Raw genomic sequence first — 24,758 nt, 5'->3', positions numbered from 1 at the left:
TGCAACATGACCGGTTTCAGCTAGAATCCTTAACCTTTTTGTGGTGTCAGTGATCTCTTTAGTGAAGCTTATGGGACCCCTTCTCAGAATGATGCTTTTTAAAATAAAATGGATGATTACAAAGAAAACCAACTACTGAAACACTGTTATCAAAGTATTTTAAAAGTTCACAGACCCCAGGGTGAGAAACCTTGGATTAGATGACCTCTAATAGATACCATGGGGTCAGGTAGGTGGTGCAGCAGATGGAACACCGAGCTTGGAGTCAGGAAGATCTGAATTCAAATTTGACCTCAGACACTTATTAGCTGTGCGACCCTGGACAAGTCACTTAACTCAATGTTAAGTGCCTCAATTCCTCATCTGTAAAATTCAGACACATTGGAGAAGGAAATGGCAAACTCCAATATCATGGCCATGAAAACCCAACGTGCAAAATGAAACAGGACATAACCGAACAACTAATAGATCCCTTAAGAAGTAGTTTTTCCCCTTTCTTTATAATTTAATTTTATAGGGCGTGGGGGTGGTCAGCGATGGGGCTGCAAGAAAGGGGCCTTTTATGAGTAAGTCTTCCCGGTCGGCAGCAGTGAAGATTAGCGTTTGCTCAAAGAGATCTATGCTGGTGGATTGAGCACTGGTGTCCAGAAAGCCCTTAGTTCAAATTCTAACTTCGACATTTAACTAGCCGTGTGACCTGGGGTAAAATGAGGCTCATCCCTTCCCTACTGTCAAGAGGTTTGGGCAGTGCCGGGCACATAGTAGGTGCTTAAGAAATGTGGGTTCCCTTCTTTTCCTTTTCCCCTTCCATGACTGAATCCCACGAGAGACTTTAGTTTTTTCTCTCTCCGGCGCTGGATGCAGGTCAGGAGCGCCCTTAGCTCTCACCCACTCACCCCACGGATTCGCGCTATTAGCAGCTGAAAACCGAACCTGGCATACAGCGGCCGCTCAAGAAATGTTCACGAACTATTTTATTACTGAGTCGCTGCGGCAGCAAACGTAGATCGCACGCAAGCGGCGCTTTCCGCAGCGCGGGGAGGGGCCAAAATCGAGGAAAAGGCGAAGTAGACCAGGGGTCTAGCATCGGGAAGGGTCGGAGGTGGGGTGGGAAAGCCTAGCGCAGCAAAACCCTCCCGTGTACTCCAAGCTTTTCCAGGTAAGCAGGTTTGGAGCAAAGCAAGTGAGCCCCTCCTGTACACAATTGCGCCTACGTATGCACAATTGTATGGGCGTGCAAACGTGGAAAGGAACCTCCAGGCAAGCGATTGGTGCAACCCGATTCAATGTGTCAATTACCTAGGCGCGTCTTCCCGCCCTTCGCTTCTTCCTGGGCGGATCCTGAAGCCCGTGCTCCGGGTGCTGCGTTTCAACGCCCTGATTGGAGGCATGGTCATCTGGGAGGAAGCTCTCAGTGCTTAATTGCAACTCTTTTAGTGGCCGGGAAAGAGCTGTTAGATAAAACTTTATGCAGTCCGCTTTCCCATGCTAGATTGTAAGCGCTCCAGAGGGCGGGAACAGGGGTTGCTTATGTATTTCCATGCCCAGCGCCCAGCACTGCGTCTGGCCCGTGGTGGTAGCTCCAGGATTGTTTTACTGAGCGTTCCTCCCACGCGTTTCTGCTCTGCGTTCCAGCATTCGCCTGCCTTTACCCTCAGTGTTGCACCAGGTTTAATTTCCCACTCATGGGTGTAAAAGGACATCGAGAACCTCGTGGAGTGTTTAGCTTGCTTTGTTCTCTTACATGGGCGGAGGTGGGGTAACCAAACAGGCTCCTGCGAGGCTGCAGCGGACTTAGCTAGGGGTGTCAAGACCCAGAGGTAAAGAGGGAAAGCGTTCACAGGATCCTAGATTGAGAACTGGAAGTCTTCTATGTAATACAACCGCCTCATTTTACAGATAGGAAAATTGAGGCTCAAGATCGTAGCCATAGTAAGTGATAGAATGGGAATTTGAACTCAGGCCTTCCAGGTAGAGCTCAGTGCTAGTAGTCTTGCCATCCTGCTTTTTTTTTTTTTAAATTTAATTAATAGAAATCTATTTTCTTTCCCTCTTGTCCGCCAGCCCATTGGTTGTTTTAATACTTGATTGTATAGTTAAAATCTGGTATTGCTGTTGCTACCTTTGTTCCCACTTTTCCCATGACTTCCCTTGAGATTCTTGAGCTTTTATCCACTGTATAAATTTTATTTTTTCTAGTTCTGTAAAATAACCCTTTAGTTACTGATTGATGCAGCTTTGAATAAGAAAATTAATTTGGAAAGTATTGTCATTTTATTATATTGACTTTTCCTACCCATGAGCAATGAGCATTTTTCCAGTTATTTAGGTCTATATTTTGTTAAACAGTGGTTTGCAGTTGTATTTATATATCTCTCATGCAGACCCTTGTATATCAACTTTCAAGTACTTTATAAGTTCTGCGGTTATTTTGAGTGAAATGTCACCTTCCATCTCTGCTCCTGCTGAATTTTATTGGCATTATATGGAAATGTTGATGATTTCTGTGGATTTATTTTATGTCCTGTAAGTTTGCTGAAATTATTGTTTTAATTAATTTTTAGTTGACTCTTTAGGATTCTTTTAAGTACAGCATTGTTTCATCTGCAAAAAGGGATAGTTTTTTCTTCTTTTCCCTTCGTTTCTTTTTCTTGTCTTATTGCTACAGCCAGAATTTCTAGTACTGTGTTATTTAGAAATGGTGACAAGAGACATTCTTATTTCACCTGATTTTATTGGAGAGAAACCTAGTTTATGCCTCTTACATATTAGCTATTCGTTATAGGAGGTAGATGGAGCAAGCTGGATGTGAGATAGGAGATAAGACTAGGGAGGGAGGTAACCTGCCAGAAGAGTGATCAAGGCAGACAGTGACCTTTACGCCTTTTCCCAAAGATTTCTCCTGCATAGTGGTTGAGTTGGCAAAATGATTCAGATAAGAATGAGTTCATCCCATTCACATGCACAGTTTTGATTACTAACTGTGTATTTATCTTTAATATAGAAGCAGCTAAATTTTGTGTTATGTTGACTGTGGCTCAATGATATTTGAATTGTTTCTGGCGGCTTGCAACATTTCTCCTTGACCCTGGGAGCTTTGGAATTTGGCTGTAATATCCCTGGGAGTTTTCATTTTGGGATCTCTTTTTTTTAATGTAAATAATATTTTTTTCTAATTGCATGTAAAGATAGTTTTCAACATTCATTTTTATAAAATTTGAGTTCCACATTCTTTTCCCTCTCTCCCTCTGCTTCCCCTCCCCAAAACAGCAAGCAATCTGATATAGGTTGTACATGTGCAATCATGTTAAACATATTTCCACGCTAGTGATGTTGTGAAAGAAGAAACAGAACAAAAGGTAAAAAGAAAATGGGGAAAAAAACCAAAGTGAAAACGATTTGCTTTGATCTGCATCCAGACTCCATCAGTTCTTTCTCTGGATGTGTGAATAGCATTTTCCATCATGAACTTTGTGGAATTGTCTTGGGTCATTGTATTGCTGAGAAGAGCTAAGTTTATCACAGTTGATCATCACACAATGTTGTAACTGTGTACAGTGTTGCCTTGGTTCTGCTCACTTCACTCAGCATCAGTTCATGTAAGTCTTTCCAGATTTTTCTGAAATCTGCCTGCTCATCATTTCTTATTACACAATAAAATTTCATTACATTCATAACAGCTTGTTTAGCCATTCCCTAGTTGATGGGCACCCCTTCAGTTTCCAATTCTTTGCCACTACAAAAAGTTGCTATAAATGTTTTTGTACATGTGAGTCCTTTTCCCTTCTTTATGATCTCTTTGGGATACAGACCTTTTAGTGGTATTGCTGGGTCAAAGGGTATGCACAATTTTATAGCCCTTTGGGCATAGTTCCAAATTGCTCTCCAGAATGGTCTATGATCTAAGGCAATGATCAATTCACAACTCCACCAACAATGCATTAGTGTTCCAATTTTCCTACAGCTTCTCCAACATCTATCATTTTCTTTTTCTGTCATGTTAGCCAGTCTAATAGGTATGAGTTGTTTTAATTTGCAGAAAATTTGCAAAATTGATTTGCATTTCTCTAATTAAAAGTGTATTTAAAGCACTTTTTCATATGCCTGTAGATAACTTTAATTTCTTCATCTGAAAACTACCAGTTCATATCCTTTGACTATTTATCACTTGAGGAATGCCTTGTATTTTATAAATTTGACTCACTTCTCTATATATTTGAGAAATGAGACTTTTATCAGAAACACTTGCTGTAAAAAAATTGTTTCCTTGCTTTCTGCTTCCCTCCTTAGTTGCATTGATTTTGTTTGTGTAAAACCTTTTTAATTTAACGTGATCAAAATTATCTATTTTGTTTTTCATAATGCTCTCTATCTCTTGTTTGGTCATACATTCTTCCCTTCTCCATAGAGCTGGCAGGTAAACTATTCTTTGCTCTCCTGATTTGTGTATTGTATCACCCTTTATGTCTAAATTATGTATCCATTTTGACTTTATTTTGGTATACAGTGTGAGATGTTTGTCTCTACCTAGTTTCTGCCATGCTGTTTTCTTGGGATCTCTTTCAGGAGTTAATTGGTGGATTCTTTCAATGTCTGTTTTACCCTCTGGTTCTAGGATATCAGGGCAATTTTCCTTGATAATTTTTTGAAATATAGTATCTAGGCTCATTTTCTGATCATGGCTTTCAGGTAGTCTAATAAGTCTTAAATTATATCTCCTCAGTGTATTTTCCAGGTCATTTGTTTTTCTAATGAGATGCTGATATTTTCTTCTATTTTTTTCATTCTTTTGATTTTGTTATTTTCTTGATATCTCATTAGCTTTCATTTTCCCAATTCTAATTTTTAAGGAATAATTTTCTTCAGTGAGCTTTTATATCTCTTTTTCCATTTGGCCAATTCAGCTTTTTAAGGAGTTCTTTTCTTTAGTGGATTTTTGTGCCTCTTTGGCCAATACTGTTTTTTAAGGTACTGTTTTCTTCAGTATTTTTTTTGTTTCTTGCACCAAGATGTTGCTTCTCCTTTTCATAATTTTCTTTCATCACTCCCATTTTTCTCCCAGTTTTTTCTCTTTCTTATTTGATTTTTAAAATCTTTCGAACTCTTCCAGGAATTCTTTTTATATTTACATTCAATTCACATTTGTCTTTGAGGTGTTGCATATAACTATTTTGACTTGTCTTCTAATGAGTTGATCCATGAGCCTTGATATTCCCTGTCACCATCGTAACTTCCTGTGGCCAGGTTCTTGTTTTTTGTTGTTTGCTCATTTTTCTAGCCTGCTTCTTGACTTTAAACTTTATGTTAAAATTGAACTCTGCTCCCAGATTGGAGGGGATACTGTCCCAAGTTTCAGGTTTTTGTGTTGCTTCTGTTTTCAGAGCTAGTTCGGGGGGGAGTCTGTAAGTTTTCAGCTCTTCCAAGGTGGTATAATCTAAGGAAAGGTGTGACTGCTGCTCTCCTGGCCTGTACTCTGGTCTGTGAGCAATAAAAAGCACTCTTTTTCACCCAGGACCTCTGACCAGGGCTCCTGCTCCCTTGTGGCCATAAATACTTTTTTCTGCCATGGACCCGACACCAGGGCCCCTGCACCTTTATAAGTGACCACAAGCACTTTTCTCCGCCCTGGAACTGTGACCAGGGTCCCTGCAGTAGCAAGCACTAGTAGGCTAGTTCTCTTCGCCCTGGGATTATGATGGGGCATTGTGTATGAGCAATGCAACAGAACCAACAAAGAATCCCCTGTAATCTCCTTTTGACCAGTTATTTGACCCCCTTACCCTTTGTGGGTTGAGAGCTCCAGAGGCTGTAGCTGTCTATGTAGCCACCTTCAAGGCCTGATGCTGGTTTGCTGGGGCAGGGCCTGCATTACACTGTGCCACAGACCTGCAACAACAATTTGGCTAGCAGCTGTTGTGGGGATGAAAGACCCAACACAAGACCACCAACAAGAAGGCTGCCAGCACAGGTTCTTTCATCTGCTTTACTAAGGAAAGTAACTTTAAGGGGTTAACAATCTCACTTTAATCAAATGTACATACATAACTCACTTAGTTCAGGAGAAAAAGCCAACACCTTGAACTTCAGAGCAGATACAAACAAATATATAAACAGAGCAAATACAAACCAGCATCTGGATTAGCAAAGCTGGGGGGGGGGGGGGCGTGGCTCACAGCAGTTACAACAGCTTGCCCAGAGTGTCAACACTTCTTCCATGAGTGAGCCCCCAAAGGAAAAAAAAAAGCCAACCTCTGAGTTTATATACCTTGTTCAGGGTCAAAGGGTGTCACAACATTTGACTCAAACCCACATGACCTAGAAGTGTCACAAACATGGGACTCAGACCCATGTAGCCTAAAAGCTTCTGGCATCACAAATACGTGACTTAAACCCATGTAAACTAGGCAAGGAGGTCATTAAAGACTCCTAATTTAATCAAAGAAACAAAGGCCAAACTCTTCAAGGGCACTTGATTAAATAAGTGCTCCAAAAGAGAAAACAGTAAGAAAGTCCCACCTTACCTAATATTGCAAGACCCAACTACCTCTCTAGTGAGATAGAACTTTCCTGCCACCCTCCTAAGTTGTCTTGGGCTGGAAAATCATTTCACCCCAACCTTTTGTTGGTTTTCCTACTCCAGGGTTCTAGTCGAGAATTCTATTTTAGGTATTATTTTAAAGTTGTTTGGAGAGAAATTTGGGAGAATTTAGGTGAGTCCCTGCTTTTACTCTGCCATTTTGACCCCACCTCATCAAGGGAGAAACTTAATGAGATTGCTGCCTTCCTTCTGCTGTATATGTATTTGTAGAAGATATGTTATTTTCTCCTTGTGAATGTAAGATACTTGAGGGCAGAGACTATTTTTGCCTTTTGTGTGTTCTCAGCATCTAGCTTGACTTGTCATTTAGTAAGTTCTTAATGAATGCTTGTTCACTACATTCTGACATTTTGTCCCTTTTTATTTTCTTTGTTGTTGAGTTGTTTTTACTGACCTTATTTGGGGTTTTCTTGGCAAAGACACTGAAGTGATTTGACATTTCCTTCTCCAGTTCATTTTACAGATGAGGAAACTGAGTCAGACAGAGTTAAATGACAGAGTCACACAGCTTACTAGTAAATGTCTAAGACCAGACAGTGCTCTATCCATCTAGGTGCCCCTTTCTATGTGTATGTGTGAAGAAACATTTCCGTGATTGACCTTGGACATGTTATGTCTCTTTTCTGAAGCTCAGTTTTCCTTTCTAAAGTGAAAGGGTTGGTCTCCCCAATCTGTCTCCATGTTTATTGGCTAATCGTGTGGACACCTATGTTAACTTTCTGCCACCTGGACAAGACCAGGCCTGTTCCAGTGACTTAAAGACTGTATGGATTACCATTGCCTGCCTACAGTTAATACCACTCCTGAAATATTCTAGAATGTTCCTTCTAACCGTTGCCACAACAAATACTGAGTTCTCGAAGGTTGGGGGGAGAGCAGGAGAAAGGAGAGGTTTAAGTCCCTAGAAAAGGTAAGAAGGGCTGGTTCAACAAGGGAATAGTAGGGACCTTGGCAGTGGTTATGGTATGAACGATAGAAGGTTTTGACAGGTAAATTAGTAATGAAAAAATAGAAGAGGACCATCTCTAAATACTGTCAGGGCACCGAAGCCCTAGTTGCGGTTGGCTGTGACTGGGGTTAATGATCTTTAGACTACTGTTCATTTCAATTCAGCAAACATTTATCAAACATCCGCTACATTCAAGGCACGTGTGTAACTGGTGGGATGTTAAGATTTTTTAAAAATTAAATAGATTTTTATCTTAGAGAGCTTGTATTATTTTGTGAGGTATATAGGCAATTATAATATAAGGATGGGAGTGATGGGGCCAAAGGAATCCAGATGATCCACTCTCTCTAAGGAAAACTTGAGGAAGAAGTATTTTTACCCAAGGCATGGGGTTATTCAGAAAGTGCTTCCTGGAGGAGGGGGCTTGAAGTTGAGAAAAGGGACTCTATCTTATTCATCTGTGAATGCGCTGGTTGAGTGCGATGCCTTCTATAAATTAGATTCTTAATGCATCAAATTAGTGAGAATTAGAAAGTGAAGGACTCTGAAAGTCAGAGATTGGGAAAGACTATATTCCAGGCATGGCCTTCCCAAGATAGTATGTTGTGCGTTCCAATGGAAAGAACATGGCTCTGTATTCAGAGGACATGGTAAAAAATCTTGCACTGACACAACCTGTATGCCTTAGGGCATATCACCTAACCTTATTGGGCCTTACTTTCATTAACTGTGATAGGTGATTAGACTAATTGGCCTCTAAGGTCCTTTTCCATCTCTGGAGCTCTGATTGTATCATGGTAAAATGGTATCACTGATGCAGGATTCTCTCTTTCAACACCAGGTTAGTGGAGTTCATTACATTTATTTGTGCTAGGACTCACTGTTGAGCTTTCACCACAGTCCAAGGTTTTTGTTGAGAGACCTTTTCAGATATCTCTGGGATTCTACTTCTTTTGGAGAGGAAGCAGCCTCTTCCAGCTGGCCCATTTGATCCAAGCTGCCATGTTGATTTTTCAAACCAGTATAACATAGGATCATAGCTTTAGCCCTGGAAAGTACCTTGGAAGCCATCAAAGTCAATTCCCTCATTTTATTAGAAGCTTGATAGTAGATAAATTGCTGGACTGGCAATAAAGGAAGACCAGAGTTTCAAGTCTTCCCTCAGACATTACTGGTTGTGTGACCCTGGGTAAGTCACTTATCTCGACTTCATTTTCACCATCTACAAAATGAGGATAATAGTGCCTCTCTCACTTTGTCAGTACTAGCTGTCATCATCATCATCACCATTGTTGTCATTAGAGATAGGATGGAGTTCCAAAAAATGATTTGAGTAAGGTCCCACAGGTTGAAGGTCACTAGCAAAACTCAACGTTTTCCCATTGTGCCATGTTGCCTTGGTGTCATACTCTGTTCTATTTATTACTCACTCTCCTTGGTCATAAAACCAATGAAGAGTATCCATGGGAACCATGGGAAATGATGAAAAGAACCTTCAATACTTAACATTCAGTGAGGTCAGAGTCAATTCAGAGTGGCAAGTGACTTTTAACGTGTTTGTCTCAGGTGCTCAGTGTTCATTCGCCTCAGTATTTTTTTTCTGATTGCAGGTCAGAGGTGTTTGCTTCAAAGAAATACACGCTGAGTTTCTAAATTGATCCTGAAAATGAGTAATTATACAGAGGTAATGTATGTGTTCATTCATGTACCTTATTTCTCTTTCTCTTTTTTCTAAGATGTGTAACTTCAGGCCATCTTTTCCTTCCAGTTTCAGTCTCCAGTAATAGTCTTACTTGTTTTTAATCTTGTTCTCTCTTGCGACCAGGCGTTGTAGCTCCGTGGCAGATGCCGGGCTATCTCTCAGAGCTAAACAATCTGACTACTGTTACTCAGACTATGAAGTAATTATTTGTCCCTTTGGTCTTTTCCTTTGTAGGTTAAAGTGAAAATACCTTTTGGAAATAAGACTATAGATGCTGTTTGTTCTGTCCCTGACAAGATATTAACTGACCAGGTGTTAATATATGCAGTGATTCTTACCCATGGAGCCGCAGGAGATATGAATTTTCCTCACTTGAAGTCACTGGCAAACCATCTTGCGACTCGTGGGATCCTGTGCCTGAGGTTTACTTGCAAAGGCCTCAATATTACGTACAGAATAAAGGCATATAAAGCAGTTTTGGTAAGATAAGTCAGTTGCTGTGTTTCATAAAGATTCTGTTGAAAAAAGTCCAGTGAAAATGAATATATTCATTTGGTTCAGGTTTTGGCTAGCGTCTTAGGGGTGTTTATTCAACAGACACGTATAGAAAACCTACTATTAGGCGAGATGTGGCCACTTTCCTTAAGACAGTTGCGATAGTTGTTAGAGAGGGCTGAACCCAGAGTCAGGAAGACTTTCAAATCCTGCTTCAGAGATCTGCCTCAGACATTTTGTTAGTGGTGGGCCCTTTGGCAAATCACTTAACTTCTCCCAGCCTCAGTTTCCTCATCTGTAAAAAGAGGATAATAACAGTTTCTACCTCGTAAGGTTGTGTGAAAATCAAATGAGATAATGCATATAAATAAGGCATGTTAAAGAACTTAGAGTACTATGCAAGTGTTCACTATTTTTAAAATTAAAAACAATAATGAAGTGTATACCAGTAACTGAAATACATAGTGTTGTGTCGAAAATGCCATCTGAGAAGTATAAACAAAATATGGGAATTCAAGAGGGGAGCTGTCATTTCTGGCCATAGGTGATTCAGGGAAGGCTTCATGGGGGTGGCCAAGTAGTGAAAGAGGAGATGGTGAATAATAAGGCACAAAGGTATGTTTGGGTCAGACTGTTGATGACCTTGAATACCAAATTCAGGAGCTCTGGGCCCATTTAGTAGAAAATGGAGGGCCGTGGAAGCTATATCCTTACAAATAACTTTTTTGGGGGGCAAATTAAAACTTTTATCAGAAAATTCTCCTGTTTGCTGTGGTGTTTACATGGTGCTGTGTTTCTATGGCGATAAGCCCAGCATCACAATTGCAGCCCAGTGGCATTTCCAAGGAATCTCAGTCTAATGGAAGTATTGCTGTAGCCCTGGAATTCTAAACTGATACTAGAGCATGGGGTTATAGCAAAACTTTGTAGGCTCTGCTTGTGTGATCTGTTCCTTCTTCAGGCTATCTTAACAATACCGTCAGATTATGCTTCTAAAGCACAGCTCTGTTCATGTCACTCCCCCACACCCAAAACTTTCAGTGGCTTCCTGTTGCTTATTAAAGTCTAAAGTCTAAAGCCCACCAACTAGTTGGTTGCCATCCACTTCTCCCGCTTTAGCTCCAGTTACTCACTTTATATTCAGTTCTAGCTGAATAAGACTGTTCACTGTTCGCCATATGTCTTTGGTGCTCTTTGAAACAACGCCACCTTCAACATCTCTCCCAGTTGAAATCCTACACATCCTCAAAGCCTAGCTAAAACGCTACTTGCCCTATAAAACTTTGTTTGATTTAAGCTGAATGGAACTCCTCCCTTCTTTGTTTTGTTTTTTTTTGTAACATTTTGCTTTAACATTTTGTACTTGTGCTCTAGTACTGACTGAAAGTTCCTTAAGGAAGAGACCATGTCTCATGTTTTACATTCATCTTTGTGCTAAGCGTAGTGCTTTGCAATTAATAAGTGTTGTGGAACTGAAAAATGAAAAATACCTTTAGAACCTTGGGTGGTATATTTTTCATGGATTTTCACAGACTTGAAGAGGGCCACAGGTATTCCTAGTAAAGCAGCATCTTGCTATACATATGAAATATTATTTTGATTTGGAACTTCTTACAGAGTCTCAGAGTTGAAAGGGACCTGAGAGGCTGGCTTGTCACCCATCAAACCCATGTTTGAAAGTCACCACCAAGTCTGAGAAACCCATCACCTTCTGAGGCAGCCCATTCTAATTCTGGACAACTTTGATTTTTAGGAAGATTTTCCTTTCATTAAGCCAAAATCTCCTTGAGATTTCTTTTTTTCTGTTTCTTTTTAAAAATTTCTATTTTTTAATTTCTTTTTCTATTTCTTCTTTTTTCTTATTTTCTTTTTTATTGATGTTTTCTGTTTCTTACGTCATCATAGTATCCCATGCATCTTTCCTCATCTCTCTTCCCAAGAGCCATCCCATATGACAAATAGTATTTTGGTATTTTTGGAGAGGAAAAAGAAAGCACAACTGATGAATACATTTAGAAAGTCCAAAAACATGTACAATGTGTAATACCTGTGAACCTCCCATCTTCCTAATAGGTTTTTCTTTTTTTTCTAATATATTTTTTAAAATTTTAAATAAATACAAAATTAGAAAAGAAAAAAAAATGTCATGTACATAGCAGATCATAGGAGAGGATTCAATATAAAAGAATATAAGAAAACCTATATAATATATGCTACATATTGTTTTCAGAGCTGCCCAGCTTTTCTTTATTTCCTTGTCGGTTTTCTTTTGTTCTCTGCTGTACACATTTCACTTTATTTTTCTCCTCCCCCCCAAAAGGCTACAATTAAGCATGTATATATATGGGTGTGTGTATATGTAATATATATATATATATATATATATATACACATACATATACATACATATATACGTATATACACACAGGTATCTATAAACATACACACACATAGATATCTATAAATATACATGTATACACATATATATTCATACACATATATGTAAGACTGTACTATGCTTATTTCCACCTGTCATCTGTTTCTCTGAGGGTGGATAGCATCTTCCATCATAGGTCCGAAGCTTTCCATGTTTTCCTAAATCAACCAGCTCACTTTCTGTGCCACGGGAGTATTCCAACCCAACGACATCCTATCTGAGAGAGAGTCTATGAAACTTTTTACCAATTTCTCATAGTTCTTCTCTGGGGGGTGAAGTAAAACATAATGAACTTGTCCTTATTACAGACATGGTATCCAATACTTGAAGATAGCTGTGTTATTCCCTCCCATCTACCTTAATCTCTCCTTAGTCTTCCCTAGGCTAATCATGCCCTGTTCAACGAAACAAATACATCTTAAGCGCTGTTGTGCTAGGCACTTGGGATGCAACAAATAAAATAATCCCGTTCCTTAAGGTGTTTTTAAATTCTGCTGGAGTATGAGTGATGGATAGCAAATGAATGAAGGTAAGTTAAGTGCAAAATAGGCCTTGATAATGACCAAGGGGAGAACCAGACTCCGCTAGAAATAGTTGGGGTGTGAAGAGTATATGTTTAGGTAGGGGTATTGGGGGGAAAAAGGTTCACTGGAGTAAGTGGTATCTGAAATAAAGACAATAAAGATTAATTTGAGGAGGGAGAATATTCCAGGCATAGGAGATGACAGTCCATATGCATGGAGATTGAAGATGGAGTGTTGGATTTGATAAACAGTCCCTTTTGACTGGAATATAGAAGGCAGGCTAGGGAGTAATGACTTCCTTTTCTCTCACCATCTTGGTTACCCTCCTGGGGGCACATTAAGTCTGTCATTGTCTTTCCTGAAATGTTATTCCTAGAAACAAAGACAATTCAGCTGGGAGCTGATGAGGTCAGAACATAGCACTTCCCTTGTTCCAAATCTTTTGTGTTTATTAATGCAACCTATGGTCATACTAGTTTTTTTTTTTTTTTAAATACAGAGTCAGCCCGTAGTTGAATAGGAAAGCCTCAACAAATAGCCACCCAATCTTTACCTGGAGACCTCTAGGAATGATCAGTTACCGGGCTTTGTCTAGTTCCACACATATTTAAATATTGTTCGCTCCTGACAGCAAACATCGATTAATCTCAAGCTCAAAAGTACACCCAAGTACTTTATTTAGCATGGATATAAGAACCATCCACATTATGTGTTTTCCTGTGGCTAACATCCTACATCACTGCATAGAGGAACGCTTTCGGCATTAATCCCTTCTCCATTTTTGGTTCATTTTTCTTAGGAATACCTGAAGACTTCAGATGAATACAGACTTGCAGGTATTTTCCTTGGAGGTAAGTTGCTGATCTTCTGATTTAGTTGTTGTTTAAAGATTGCCCTCTCTTTTTTTTACACACAGGTGCAGTCCATTACTGAAGAGGTACATTACATTGGCTAGTAGGTGATGAATTTTGGCTCCATAGCAGCTCATAGAGGTGCTGTGGCCTCTTTTGGTGGGAGGACCCACACTGACAAAATGATGGAGTCTTTAAGTATTGAGGAAGTGATAGAAGAGTAACAAAACCACTTTGAACAGAATGCTAATGTTGGGATCCTTTTAAAAATTGTTTTGAGTGATAACTTAGGATCTCAAAGCACTTTTCTGACTTTAATTTTTTATCTGCTGTCTACTTTTCATGAGAAAATGATACAAAGAAAAGGAGACAGGCATCTTCCCTTAATCCATTATTGTTCAGGCATGAAAATCCCTTTGTATTGTCGTCAAAGGGGAGCCAGTGAAAAGAACGCACAATTTAGAGAGGGAAGATCTGGGTTTCGTATCCCAGCTTTCCTGCCTATTACTAATCTATGTAACCTTGGGTAAGTCATTTAACACTTGTAGGCCTCAGTTCCCTTATCCATAAAATGAAAAGATTGGAGTCGGTGACTTCTGAGGTCCCTTCTAGCTCTCCAACTTTGAGCCTCAGACCCTCAGAAAATCATGGCAGCTTGACTTTTTTTTGTATGGGCAAGATTTGTTATTAACCTTCTATCATTTGTTCTAGGACCTTCAAGAGGCAGAGGGCTCTCTAACTGCCATATTCATCGTGTAGAACAAAGTGAAAAATGTCTGCTTTCCCATGGGTGGGAGATGAGCTCTGAAGTTGGATCTTCTTTACAATAGCACTGCTGTCAGTCCTCCTGGCTGACTTTTGATTTTTTTTTTAAATGATTCTAGGTCGTTCAATGGGTTCTAGAGCTGCTGCCTCTGTGATGTGTCAGATTGAACCTGAAGATGTTGACAACTTTATCCGAGGTCTCATTTGCTTTTCGTATCCCCTGCACCGTCCAAAGCAGCAACATAAACTCAGGAATGAAAGTTTGCTGCTTATAAAACGCCCCGTGCTCTTTGTTTCTGGCTCTGCCGACGAGATGTGTGAAAAGGTAAAAACCGTGCTGTAGAGCGTTTATTAGGTGTTGTTCTTCAGGAAGGAAGAAGCTTAACTGGGAAATCCAGAATCCATTCAGAAAAGCGGATCTTATTTGTCAAGCTCATGTTCATTTTATACCCAAGGTACCCTCAGACATGAGAGAAGAGAAGAGCATGGATCCCATAGTTGCACTGGCCCATTTTGTATGGTAGGTAAGGGCTAGTTGGTTGAGTGAAAATGAACGCTGACACACAGGAACGAGAAAAGTGAAATCTGGAGTCTGTTGAGAACTTTCATCTTTTGTTATAGCTATATTATGAGCTCTGTAGATTCTTTCAACTTTTTAGTAATAAGCCATATTAGTCCTTTGTAGTACAGCATAACCTTATACATTGACAAGGACGTTAATATTTAATACATTGACTTCATCCTATAACGTAAAAATGGATCATCTGAAAGGACTTAAGAACTTGAGATCAACTCAGTGATGATCCAGCATGATTCTAGAAGACCGATGATAAAGAACTTGACCCACATCCTGACAGATGATAGATTCAAGATGCAGAACAATACACACATTTTTAGATATTCCAATGCAAGAATTTGTCTTGCTTAACTTTTTTTTTTCAGTAGGTATGGAGGAAGTGAGAGGGAGAGAAAATGTTTATTAAAAAGAAATGCATTTAATATGGTGCTGTAATAATATACCAATAAGTAAAGGTTTTAGCATAGTTCCCCAAACATCCGAATTTGTCTTTGGGAGGTTCCATACACAATTCAACTGACCTACAACTAAAAATTATCAATATCAATAATATTATTATTATCAATTATCAATAATAAATGCTTAGCAAATTGTTGTCCCTCAGGAGCGGAGAGAGATGGGCTGTCTCAGACATTAGATGAGTATCTTTGCATATATTAAAAGAGGGGGAGGTGAGAAAGTCCTAGTAACTTACTTGGTAGTTGGGATGATGGAGCACAATCACAAAATTAACATTCAATTTATTTTCCTCTACATATGTTTTCTTTTAGAAATTGCTGGAGAAAGTAGCAAAGACAATGAAAGCCCCTACTAAGATCCACTGGGTTAAAAGAGCCAGTCATTCCATGACTGTGAAAGGACGATCTGCAGATGATGTTTTGAAGGAAATCAACTCAAGTGTTCTTTCTTGGATCCAAGAAGTCATTGAACTGGGCAAGAAATAGCTCATTGATTAAAAGCCGTGTGTCATTTGGGATTTGTATATTTGATTTGATATGCAAAACAGCAAATCTCTCCAAATTGTCAGGCATGTGTTAGACCTGTTTAATATGTCTTAGTAATATGCTTTGAAAGCAAATGTTACCTTGTTAAAAAATGATATGTGAAAATGTTAAGGTTCTGATAGATCTCAGTGGCTTTTATGAAATCTGCTTTTTCAAAAATTAAATATATGGTTTTTCCCACTTACGCTACTTTGTTGTTACATAATTTGATATTCATCAAATATTTTTTTAGAAATTTCTTTTAAAAAAACCTAAACTATACAGTACACTTGGTGCAATTGCTATTTTACAGAGTGAATAAAATTATCCTTTAGTCTGGCACCTTGTACTGGTGAAATTACAGGTTTGGACAAATAAGTAAAGCCAGTCATATAAGCACGTAACTAATACTTTCTCTGGTAAACAAAGAAGAAGTTATTTTCATATCCCTTAACGTACACCAAAAAAAAAACAAAACAAGCAAACAAACCCGTAAGTGTTTGTCATCTTTTATTTATCTTTACAATAGATACATGCCATGATGAGGTTAATCTGGTGACTGCGAAAAGAGGGAGCTTTTCTTTGAAACAAAAAAATTAAGATATATACAATTCCAAAGTGAATTAACATTTTTTGTCTTGGACTTGGATAAAGCTATAGATTATAAGCTTACCAAATTCGCAGATGGCACAAAGCTAGGAGTTATAGTTAACACTTTAAATTAAACAGGATCCTAGAAGATCCTGACAGGCTAGGCCATTGGACTCAGTCTTGTAAGATGAGATTTAATTAAAAAAAGTATTTTTTTTAGATTTGATACTCTTTTTCACATCACTCAATTTCTAATGTCTCCACCTCCTCACTCTCCAATACAAGCCTTCCCTTATACCAAAAATTACAGCTAAGCAGAAACCAACGCATCAACCAATAAATATAAAGACTTAGATTTAGGTTAGAAAAATTACCTTCACAAATATAAGGCAATGTAACTAGATAGTCATTCATCTGGTGGCTTTAATTCAGTACAATCTGAGTCGTCAGTATGATATGACAGCCAAAAAAAATGAAGGTAGTTGGGATTCATTAAGAGAATCAGTGTCCAATACTAGGAACATGATAATCTTTTACATTCTCTGCTGGGTAGATTGCATCTGGGAATGTTTTGCTTAATTTTCAATGCCTTGTTTGAGGAAATGCGTTGATAAAGTTCTAGATTGAATGTCCTCTGGAGAACAATCAAGAATGATGTAAGACCTCCATATCTTTCCATCTGAGGATTAGTTGAAGGAACTGGAAATACAGCCTGAAGAGGAGATTTTAGAAAGGATGTGACATCTGTATTCAAGGATTTAAAGGGGCTGTTTCTTGTAGGAGGGACTGGACTCTCGTTCTGCTTACCTTTGGAGAAAGTTACAGAGAACCAGATTTTGGCTTCACGTAAAGAAACTCTAATTATTCCCAGGTGGAATGGGCTATTGCTGGAGACAATTTGTCCTCCCTCACTAGTTCCTTGAAGAAGAGACTGAATGACCACTATGGTATAATTGAAAGGGGATATATGGTTGTTCCTTCTGACTCTGATATTCTGTGCTGCTGTGAACTCATAACTTAGGTGTAGAAAAAAGCTCCAATAAAAATATGTTACAGTTCTGGGGGAGTTCATCAACCAAACTTTTTCTCTTGGAAAGGTCCATGTAGTGTTCTGTAGAGGTAGATAAACACAACATTAGACCCAAAGGATTTAGTAGTAGGGGGTTGGGGGGATGGTGGTGGAAGGGAGATGATATAATACAAATATGTTTGGTTATTCATAGGGTCAATTTGATGAGGGACATCCACTGTCAGGGTTAATAATAGCTAATATCCCTTCCATACCATGGGGATTAGGGTGCGGTGGCACCCCTTCCACCTGGAAAATTCCCACAAAATTTTTTTAGCCTTTTGTACCAGGACAATGTCTGAATTTAAATGATATTAATGATTAGTTGATGTTAAGTTGGTATTAAATGATAAAATATGTTGATACCGTACCTTACGATACATATAGTTTTTGCATTTCTGAGTTTCTAAACTTTTTCTATGGCATCTGCTGGCCTTCAAGTGTCATCCGCAGCTTCCACAAAACTCCAACCAAATTCCCATTTAATTTCTTATGCTGACCCCATTTAATTTCTTATTGAAACCACAATGGGGAAAGTCATGATGTGGAAAGTCGAGATGTGGAAGGTATAACTGTATAGCGCTTACTATGTGCTGGGCATTGTCCTAAGGGCTTTAAAATTACCTCATTTGATCCTCACCAGAACCCTTGGAGATTAGTGCTATTACATCCATTTTACAGATGAAGAAACGAAGGAAGGTGGAGGTTAAGTGGCTTGCCCAGGGTCACACAGCTAAGTATCTGAGGTCAGATTTGAACTCAGATCTTGTCAATTCTAGGCCTGACACACTATCCACTGCACCATCTAGCTGCCCCACAAAGTGCATTGTCTCTGAAGTTTATGGTCTTTAAAACTGATTTAAATTTGCAAATACCCACTCTGCTGTTTACTTAAAGTAGGTCATGATTTCTGCCTAGCAAGAGAGAATCTTGAATGACAAGGTAAGCTAAGGGGATACAATTAATAAAAAGAAAAACATTTACTGTCCTCCAGGAGCTACAGTCTAATGAGGGGAGACGTGCAAAGGGAGGCAGGAAAGGAGTGGGGAGAGGGAGATTGGAGGGGGCAGAGGGAACCTGAAGGTGGGATACTCACCCACTGGACCTCCAAGCAAGGGGACTGGTGTCAGGGCTTGAGTTTGCATGGTGATGAGCTTAACCTGGGGTGGCCTCAATCACATAAATATAATAAAGGCAGGAGAATGGGTTTAGCATTTGTTTCTTTGCCTTACCCCCTTCTATTTATTTGCCTAGGAGCCAAAAGAATTTTGGAATTGAGACACTTGAGGACCAGGCCCTAAACAGGCCCCAAGGTGGGGGTGGGGGGTTGTTGTAAAGGCTACTTATAAATGATACTTACTGGTTGTTAGTCCCTCATTTTTGAAGAGGACCAATGACACTATGGAGCAATGTCTTCATTTGCCCTTGAATTGAATTTAAATGTGACAGAGTTGCACAAAGTCATCAGCCTCACTCTATCTTCCAGTCATTGAAGTCCAGGGGCGAGATAAAAGTCACAATGACTGGCAACAGCTGGGGATGCAGTGGATGACCTTAGTGTCTTCAATATCTGGCCAAGGTGTAAGCTCTCTACAGAAGTACTTGCTTCAAACAAATTGTTCTCATCAGTCCGTTCCACTAGGGGGCATCTTTACATGCTTGGGGTAGACATCCCCCTAATTCACTAATGAGGCCATTGGTGACCCTCAACCTGGTTTATCCTGTCCGCCGAGTTGGTTTTACCAGGGCATGGCTGCTGCACATGGTACAACTTCTTGGAGCCACAGTTGAGGGTTGGGTGGTGGATGAGTGGCCCCGAAAAGGGACTGGGAGCCTTCACACCAGAGGTGCTAGTTCTCCCTGAACACTCCCAGACACCCTACTGCTTGCTGGTTATAGTGTGTCAATAAGACATTGAGCAAGTGGCTGCAAAAAACTGCTAATGACATCAACGTGAGATTTCCCACAAGAGACCCTGCCTTTAGAGACCTAAGCCTATGGGCACAAGTTAGCTGGGACTGCTGTATGTGCTCCTAAGAGCTCAACTCCTTTATGGAGTCTCTTGGAGAGAAAACAAATGCCCATTGCTGTCAAAGCTCTGAGAAGGGATACCTCTGCCCCTTCCTGCCATACATTCCCTCCACTCACACACACCTCCTGGTGAGGGACGTCATTGAGGGTTTTCCCCAATCCACTTTTGGGTTCGTGAACGCTCTCTATCTTTTTAGAATCCATGTTAGCAAAAAGCACCTGGCCTTTAAGATAAAAGACAGAAAGAAACCATTCTCCCTCTTATGGTGTAGTAGAGAATGGTGACTAAAGCCAGAAACCTGAAAAAGAGAGAAGCTCTATACCTTCATTCCAATAAATCTGTTCCTGGCAGCAGCATCAAACAGCGGCTATGGGAGACAGGCACAGAAGAGGAAGCCACACCTGGTAGATTCTACACATGGACCATAGGACCAACAGACAGCATGCCTCATTCGACCGGGGGAAGCGAGCCCAGCCAGAGCAGACATCAGCAGCCATGCAGCTACACGTGTCCTTTTAGCCACCTGTGCTCCATATGTGTGTGCCCAGGCTATACCTGGCTCCAAATTTTCCCTACCTATGTTTATTATTCCTAGGGAAGGCATAATTTATTTGTGGAAGAGTGCATCCCATTTTTATAGGGGGGATATTTCGTTGTTACTTTTCTTACTATGCTATCGTGTTAAATGCCTTTGCACGAATGAGAATTCAGAGGAACAGGGTATGAACTGATGTAAAATAAAGAGACGCAAGAGCAGAAAAATATGAACACTGGCTACAGGAATGTCAATTAAGACAGCATTAAAAGGAAGCCGAAATCTGAAGAGTTTGTAATAGACAATCTTGATCTCAGCAGACAGATGATGAAAGCTCCTTCTTTGAGAGTGAAGGGAATATGGGGCAGCATATTGCATACACTTTTAGATGTCATTTTGTTTTGGCTTTGCTGTTTATCTTTGTTGTTCAGTCATTTCAATTGCATCTGACTCTTCATTACCCCATTTGGGGTTTTCTTGGCAAAGATACTGGAGGGTTTTCCCATTTCCTTCCCCAGCTCACTTTACAGATGAGGAAACTGAGTCAAATAGTTAAATGATTTGCCCAGGGTCACACAGCTAGTAAGTGTCTGTGGCTAGATTTGAATTCCGGAAGATGAGTCTTCCTAAGTTCTTGTCCAGCACTCTATCCACTGAGCCACCTAGCTGTCTTGTCTTTGTTACAAGAGTGCTTTTGGTAAAGACCTGGGTGATGTAGGGAAGGGTGGGAATATATCCAAAAATTTCCATGATGTAAAAATAAAGGCCTTAATAAAATGTATTTTAAAAAAAACATGCACAACACCAACAACATTGTGTTATGACCAACTTTGACGGACTTAGCTCCTCTCAGCAATACACTGATAATTCCAAAAGATTCATGATGGACAGGGCTCTCCACACCAGACAAAGAACAAAGAATGCAGATCGAAGCATACTGTTTTCTCTCTTTTTTTGTTTTGTTTTTTTCTTCTGGCTTTTCCCTTTTGTTCTGATTCTTCTTTCACAACATGACTAATATGGAAATATGATTGTACATGTAATAGCCTCTATCAGATTGCTTGCCATCTTGGGGAGGGGGAGGAGGAGGGAGGGAGGGAGAAAAAAATTTGGAACTCAAAATGTTGTAAACCATCTTTACACGTAATTGGAAAAATAAAATACTGTTAAGTGGGGGGAAAACAATAGTGTGGCACTCTAGGGATACTCATGAATATCCGAAATAGGAAAGAACAGGAGAATTGGTCTTGATTTACCCTTGTGTAAAGATAGATCTCAAGCAGGAGGGGGAGCTATTGTTCCTTTTCATTTCTTAAAGGAGTGGTTTCTTCAGTAGTCTAAACTGGAGTTAACCCATGTTAACACATTAATATAAGGAACAAAAAGACATTGTGTCTAGGAGCTAATCCAGCATAAAACATCTCATTGGAGGTAGATACATTTTAGATGGGTCACGCATAAATAGTGATTCTGTTCTCATGAAAGAAAGCTAATAGTCTGCTGACTACATTTATTTTCATGCTACAAAAGGATGAGAACATTAGCGGAAGGAGTATTCGGAAGGTAAGTTATTTCAGCTCTTTGGGTTTCAGTTTCTTCAATTATAAAATTAAGTGGTCAGACTCATTCTTTAATGCTGATTTTGTTCTAGTATTCTGTGATAAATGAAATAATCTCACTAAAAAGAGGCAATTTCTGCCTCCGTAGGTACTGGCTACCATGGGTTGTGAAGCTGCCATGAGATGACCGCCACCTCTCCCTTCTCCTCTCCTCCTTGAGAGTCTCCCAAACTCCTGCTCTACCAATGAAAAACCGTTGCCTCCTGTCTGAGAGTAGATCTCCTGTTAGTCTCTACTCTTCCCAAATTGAGAAGAACTATAAATCCCAAGGGCTTTTGTTTGTTGTTTTTGTAGCCAGCCAACTCCTCACCAGAGGTTGTTACATTCAGATCATAGGATTAAGGGCTGGAAGGGACCTTAAAAATATATTGTGTTTCTTTCAGATTGCCTTAGCACTTAATACCCCTAAGTGGGAGCACGAATGAACTCTTCAGAGGAAAGGCAAGTTGCAAATTCTCAGTCAGGAGCACTGAAGGTCAGAGCCTTAGAGATCACTCAGTTCAATCATTTCATTTCTATAGAAGAAACAGATTGAGAGAAACTTCAACAAAGACACACAACATGTAAGAGATTCACTCCTAGTCTTAAATCTTTTGGTTCCAGTTTCGGTGTTCCGGCAACTTTTGACTAAGGTTGACGATGGTAGGGTTTAGGAGAGTATGTGATCTATAGGGTCTGCAGGCTAGTAAAGGCTTTGAGGGGAGAAGAATCAGAATCTACTGACCACAAAGGTCTCCCTCCATCTCACCCTTAGTTCTGGCTCAACTCAAACAGTTGCTATATGGAGAGACGATAAAACACATTTCGAGCCTTAGGGATGCATCATTGTGTTACAATGGAGCGGTTTACTGGGAAACAGCTGTAGAGAAACCAGTACAGAATAAAGCAATTCACATCGAGACTGATTTTTTAAAAGTTTATTCGTGTTTTTTTAAGTCACTTATTGCCCTTCCCCTCCCTCCTGACTCTAATATTGACTATTCCCTTGTAACAAAGGAAAACAATTAAGCAAAACAAATGGCAAATTGATAATATCTAATAGCATATGCAATATTTCACATCCATAGCTCCCCACTTTTCTCCCAAGAGGGAAGACATTTTATCATCTGCTCTCCAGAACCAAGACTGATCACTAATTAGTCAGTTTGGCTGCCTTTTAGCATTGTTTGCTTTTTACATTATTACATACAGCATGCATGGTGTTCTCCTGGTTCTGCTCTTTTCACTTCACAGGAGTTAATGCAAATCTTCCCATGATTTCTTTATGTCCATGATTTCTTAAAATGCAGTGATATTCTATTAAATACACAGGTTATCACTCAGTCATTCAATAAACATTTATCAACATGCTTATTATGTGCCAGCCACTGTGTTAGATACGAGCTTACAAAGGAAAGAAAAAACAGACTCTATCCCCTTGCCTTCTAGAGCTTGCATTAGAGTAAGAGGAGAAAACATGGAAATAATTATGTATACACAAGATGTAAGCAGTGTTGCTTGAAGGTAATCTTAGAGGAGAAGGCTCTAGAACCTGGGAGACACGGGAAAGGTGTCCTACAAGTGCTGGCATTTGAACTGAATCTTGCAGGACACCAGAGATGGTAAGAGGCAGAGGTGAGGAGGCAGAGTCTTCCATGCGTTAGTGGCATGGAGATGGGAGACAGAATACCTTGTCGAGTTATGAAGAGCTTTAAAAGTCAAATGGAACAATTTATATTTGATCGTAGAGGTAATAAATAGGGAGCCACTGGAGTTTTTGTGTGTTGTGCACGTGTGTGGTGGGGGGAGGTGGGCAGTGTGTGACATGATCAGATCTGTGCTTTAGGAATCATCTTGCCTGCTGTGTGGAGGATGAATTGGAGGAGGCAGAGATTTGAGGCAAGGAGACCAATCAGAAGGCTATAGTGTTATAGAATACTATTGTACTGTAAGAAATGATGGAGATATTTTCAGAGAAACTGTATGAAGAGACAGAGCGAAATGAGCAGAAATAGGAGAAGAATTTATATAATAACAGCAATATTTTAAAGATAAACCACGTAGAATTCTGATCAACACAATAACCACCCACCATTCCAGAGGATTCACATACTGCTTACCTCCTGATAGTGGTGATGGATTCAGAGTACAGATGAAAACTTTTTTTTTGTTTGTTTGTTTGTTTTGCAGGGGGGGAGGGAAGGGCAATTGGGGTTAAGTGACTTGCCCAAAGTCACACAGCTAGTAAGTGTGTCAAGTGTCTGAGGCTGGATTTGAACTCAGGTCATCTTGACTCCAGGGCTGATGCTCTACTCACTGCGCCACCTAGCTGCCCCAAAACTTTTTTTTTTTTTTTACATAGCCAATGTGGGAATTTTGCTGGACTATACATGTTTGCAAGAGGAGTTTTGTTTTTTCTTCCTTTATAAATGTGGGATGGGGGAAGAAGGAAAGTAAGATGGAAAAGAATGAATGCAGATCAGAAAATAAAATAAAAATTTAAAAAGAAAGCTATTGTAATAGACCAGGGAGAGCTGGTAAGGGCCTGAGCTAGAGAGATGTCTGTGTCAATGGAGAGAAGGAGGTGTATATGAGAGATATGGAGAAGGTAGAAATGACAAGATTTGACAACTGATTGGATATGTGTGGCAAGAGATGTTGAGAATTAGAGGGCGACATTAAGGATGTGAGCCTAGGTGAATGGGAAGATGGTGGTAATATTGATAGTAATAGGGAAGTTGGAAAAAATACAGTTTGGGAGAAAAGATAGTAAGTTCTGTTTTATACAGGTTGAATTTGAGATGCCTATGGGAATATAATCTTAAATATTTGGTAGGTGGCTGATGATCTGAGACTCTCTCAAGAGAGAGAGAAAGGCTTTTCCCTCAAGATGGCACTGAAGGCAAAGAAAGAAGTAGTTGTTCCCTCCCCTGCCAAGACAGAAGCCAAGTTCAAGGCACTGAAGGCCAAGATGGCAGTGTTGAAGGGTGTCCATAGCCACAAAAAGAAGATTTTCTTCACTTCCCTTCCAGCGATGCAATACACTAGGACT

The 24,758-nt window shown here is 39.8% G+C and overlaps 1 protein-coding gene across 1 annotated transcript; it reads left to right on the top strand.

Moving 5' to 3' along the window:
* The first annotated feature begins 915 nt into the window (after positions 1 to 915).
* Positions 916 to 16,090, top strand: TEX30 (testis expressed 30). The gene is made up of 6 exons (XM_036756463.1): positions 916 to 1,159; positions 9,158 to 9,231; positions 9,484 to 9,729; positions 13,505 to 13,556; positions 14,441 to 14,646; positions 15,669 to 16,090. The coding sequence occupies exons 2-6, from the start codon at positions 9,214 to 9,216 to the stop codon at positions 15,840 to 15,842; spliced, it is 696 nt and encodes a 231-aa protein (XP_036612358.1). The 5' UTR covers positions 916 to 1,159; positions 9,158 to 9,213; the 3' UTR covers positions 15,843 to 16,090.
* Positions 16,091 to 24,758: the final 8,668 nt, after the last annotated feature.

Source organism: Trichosurus vulpecula, chromosome 4, assembly GCF_011100635.1.
Source record: "Trichosurus vulpecula isolate mTriVul1 chromosome 4, mTriVul1.pri, whole genome shotgun sequence".
In the NCBI taxonomy this organism is placed as follows: domain Eukaryota; kingdom Metazoa; phylum Chordata; class Mammalia; order Diprotodontia; family Phalangeridae; genus Trichosurus; species Trichosurus vulpecula.
This window is presented reverse-complemented; position numbering and strand designations above follow the sequence as displayed.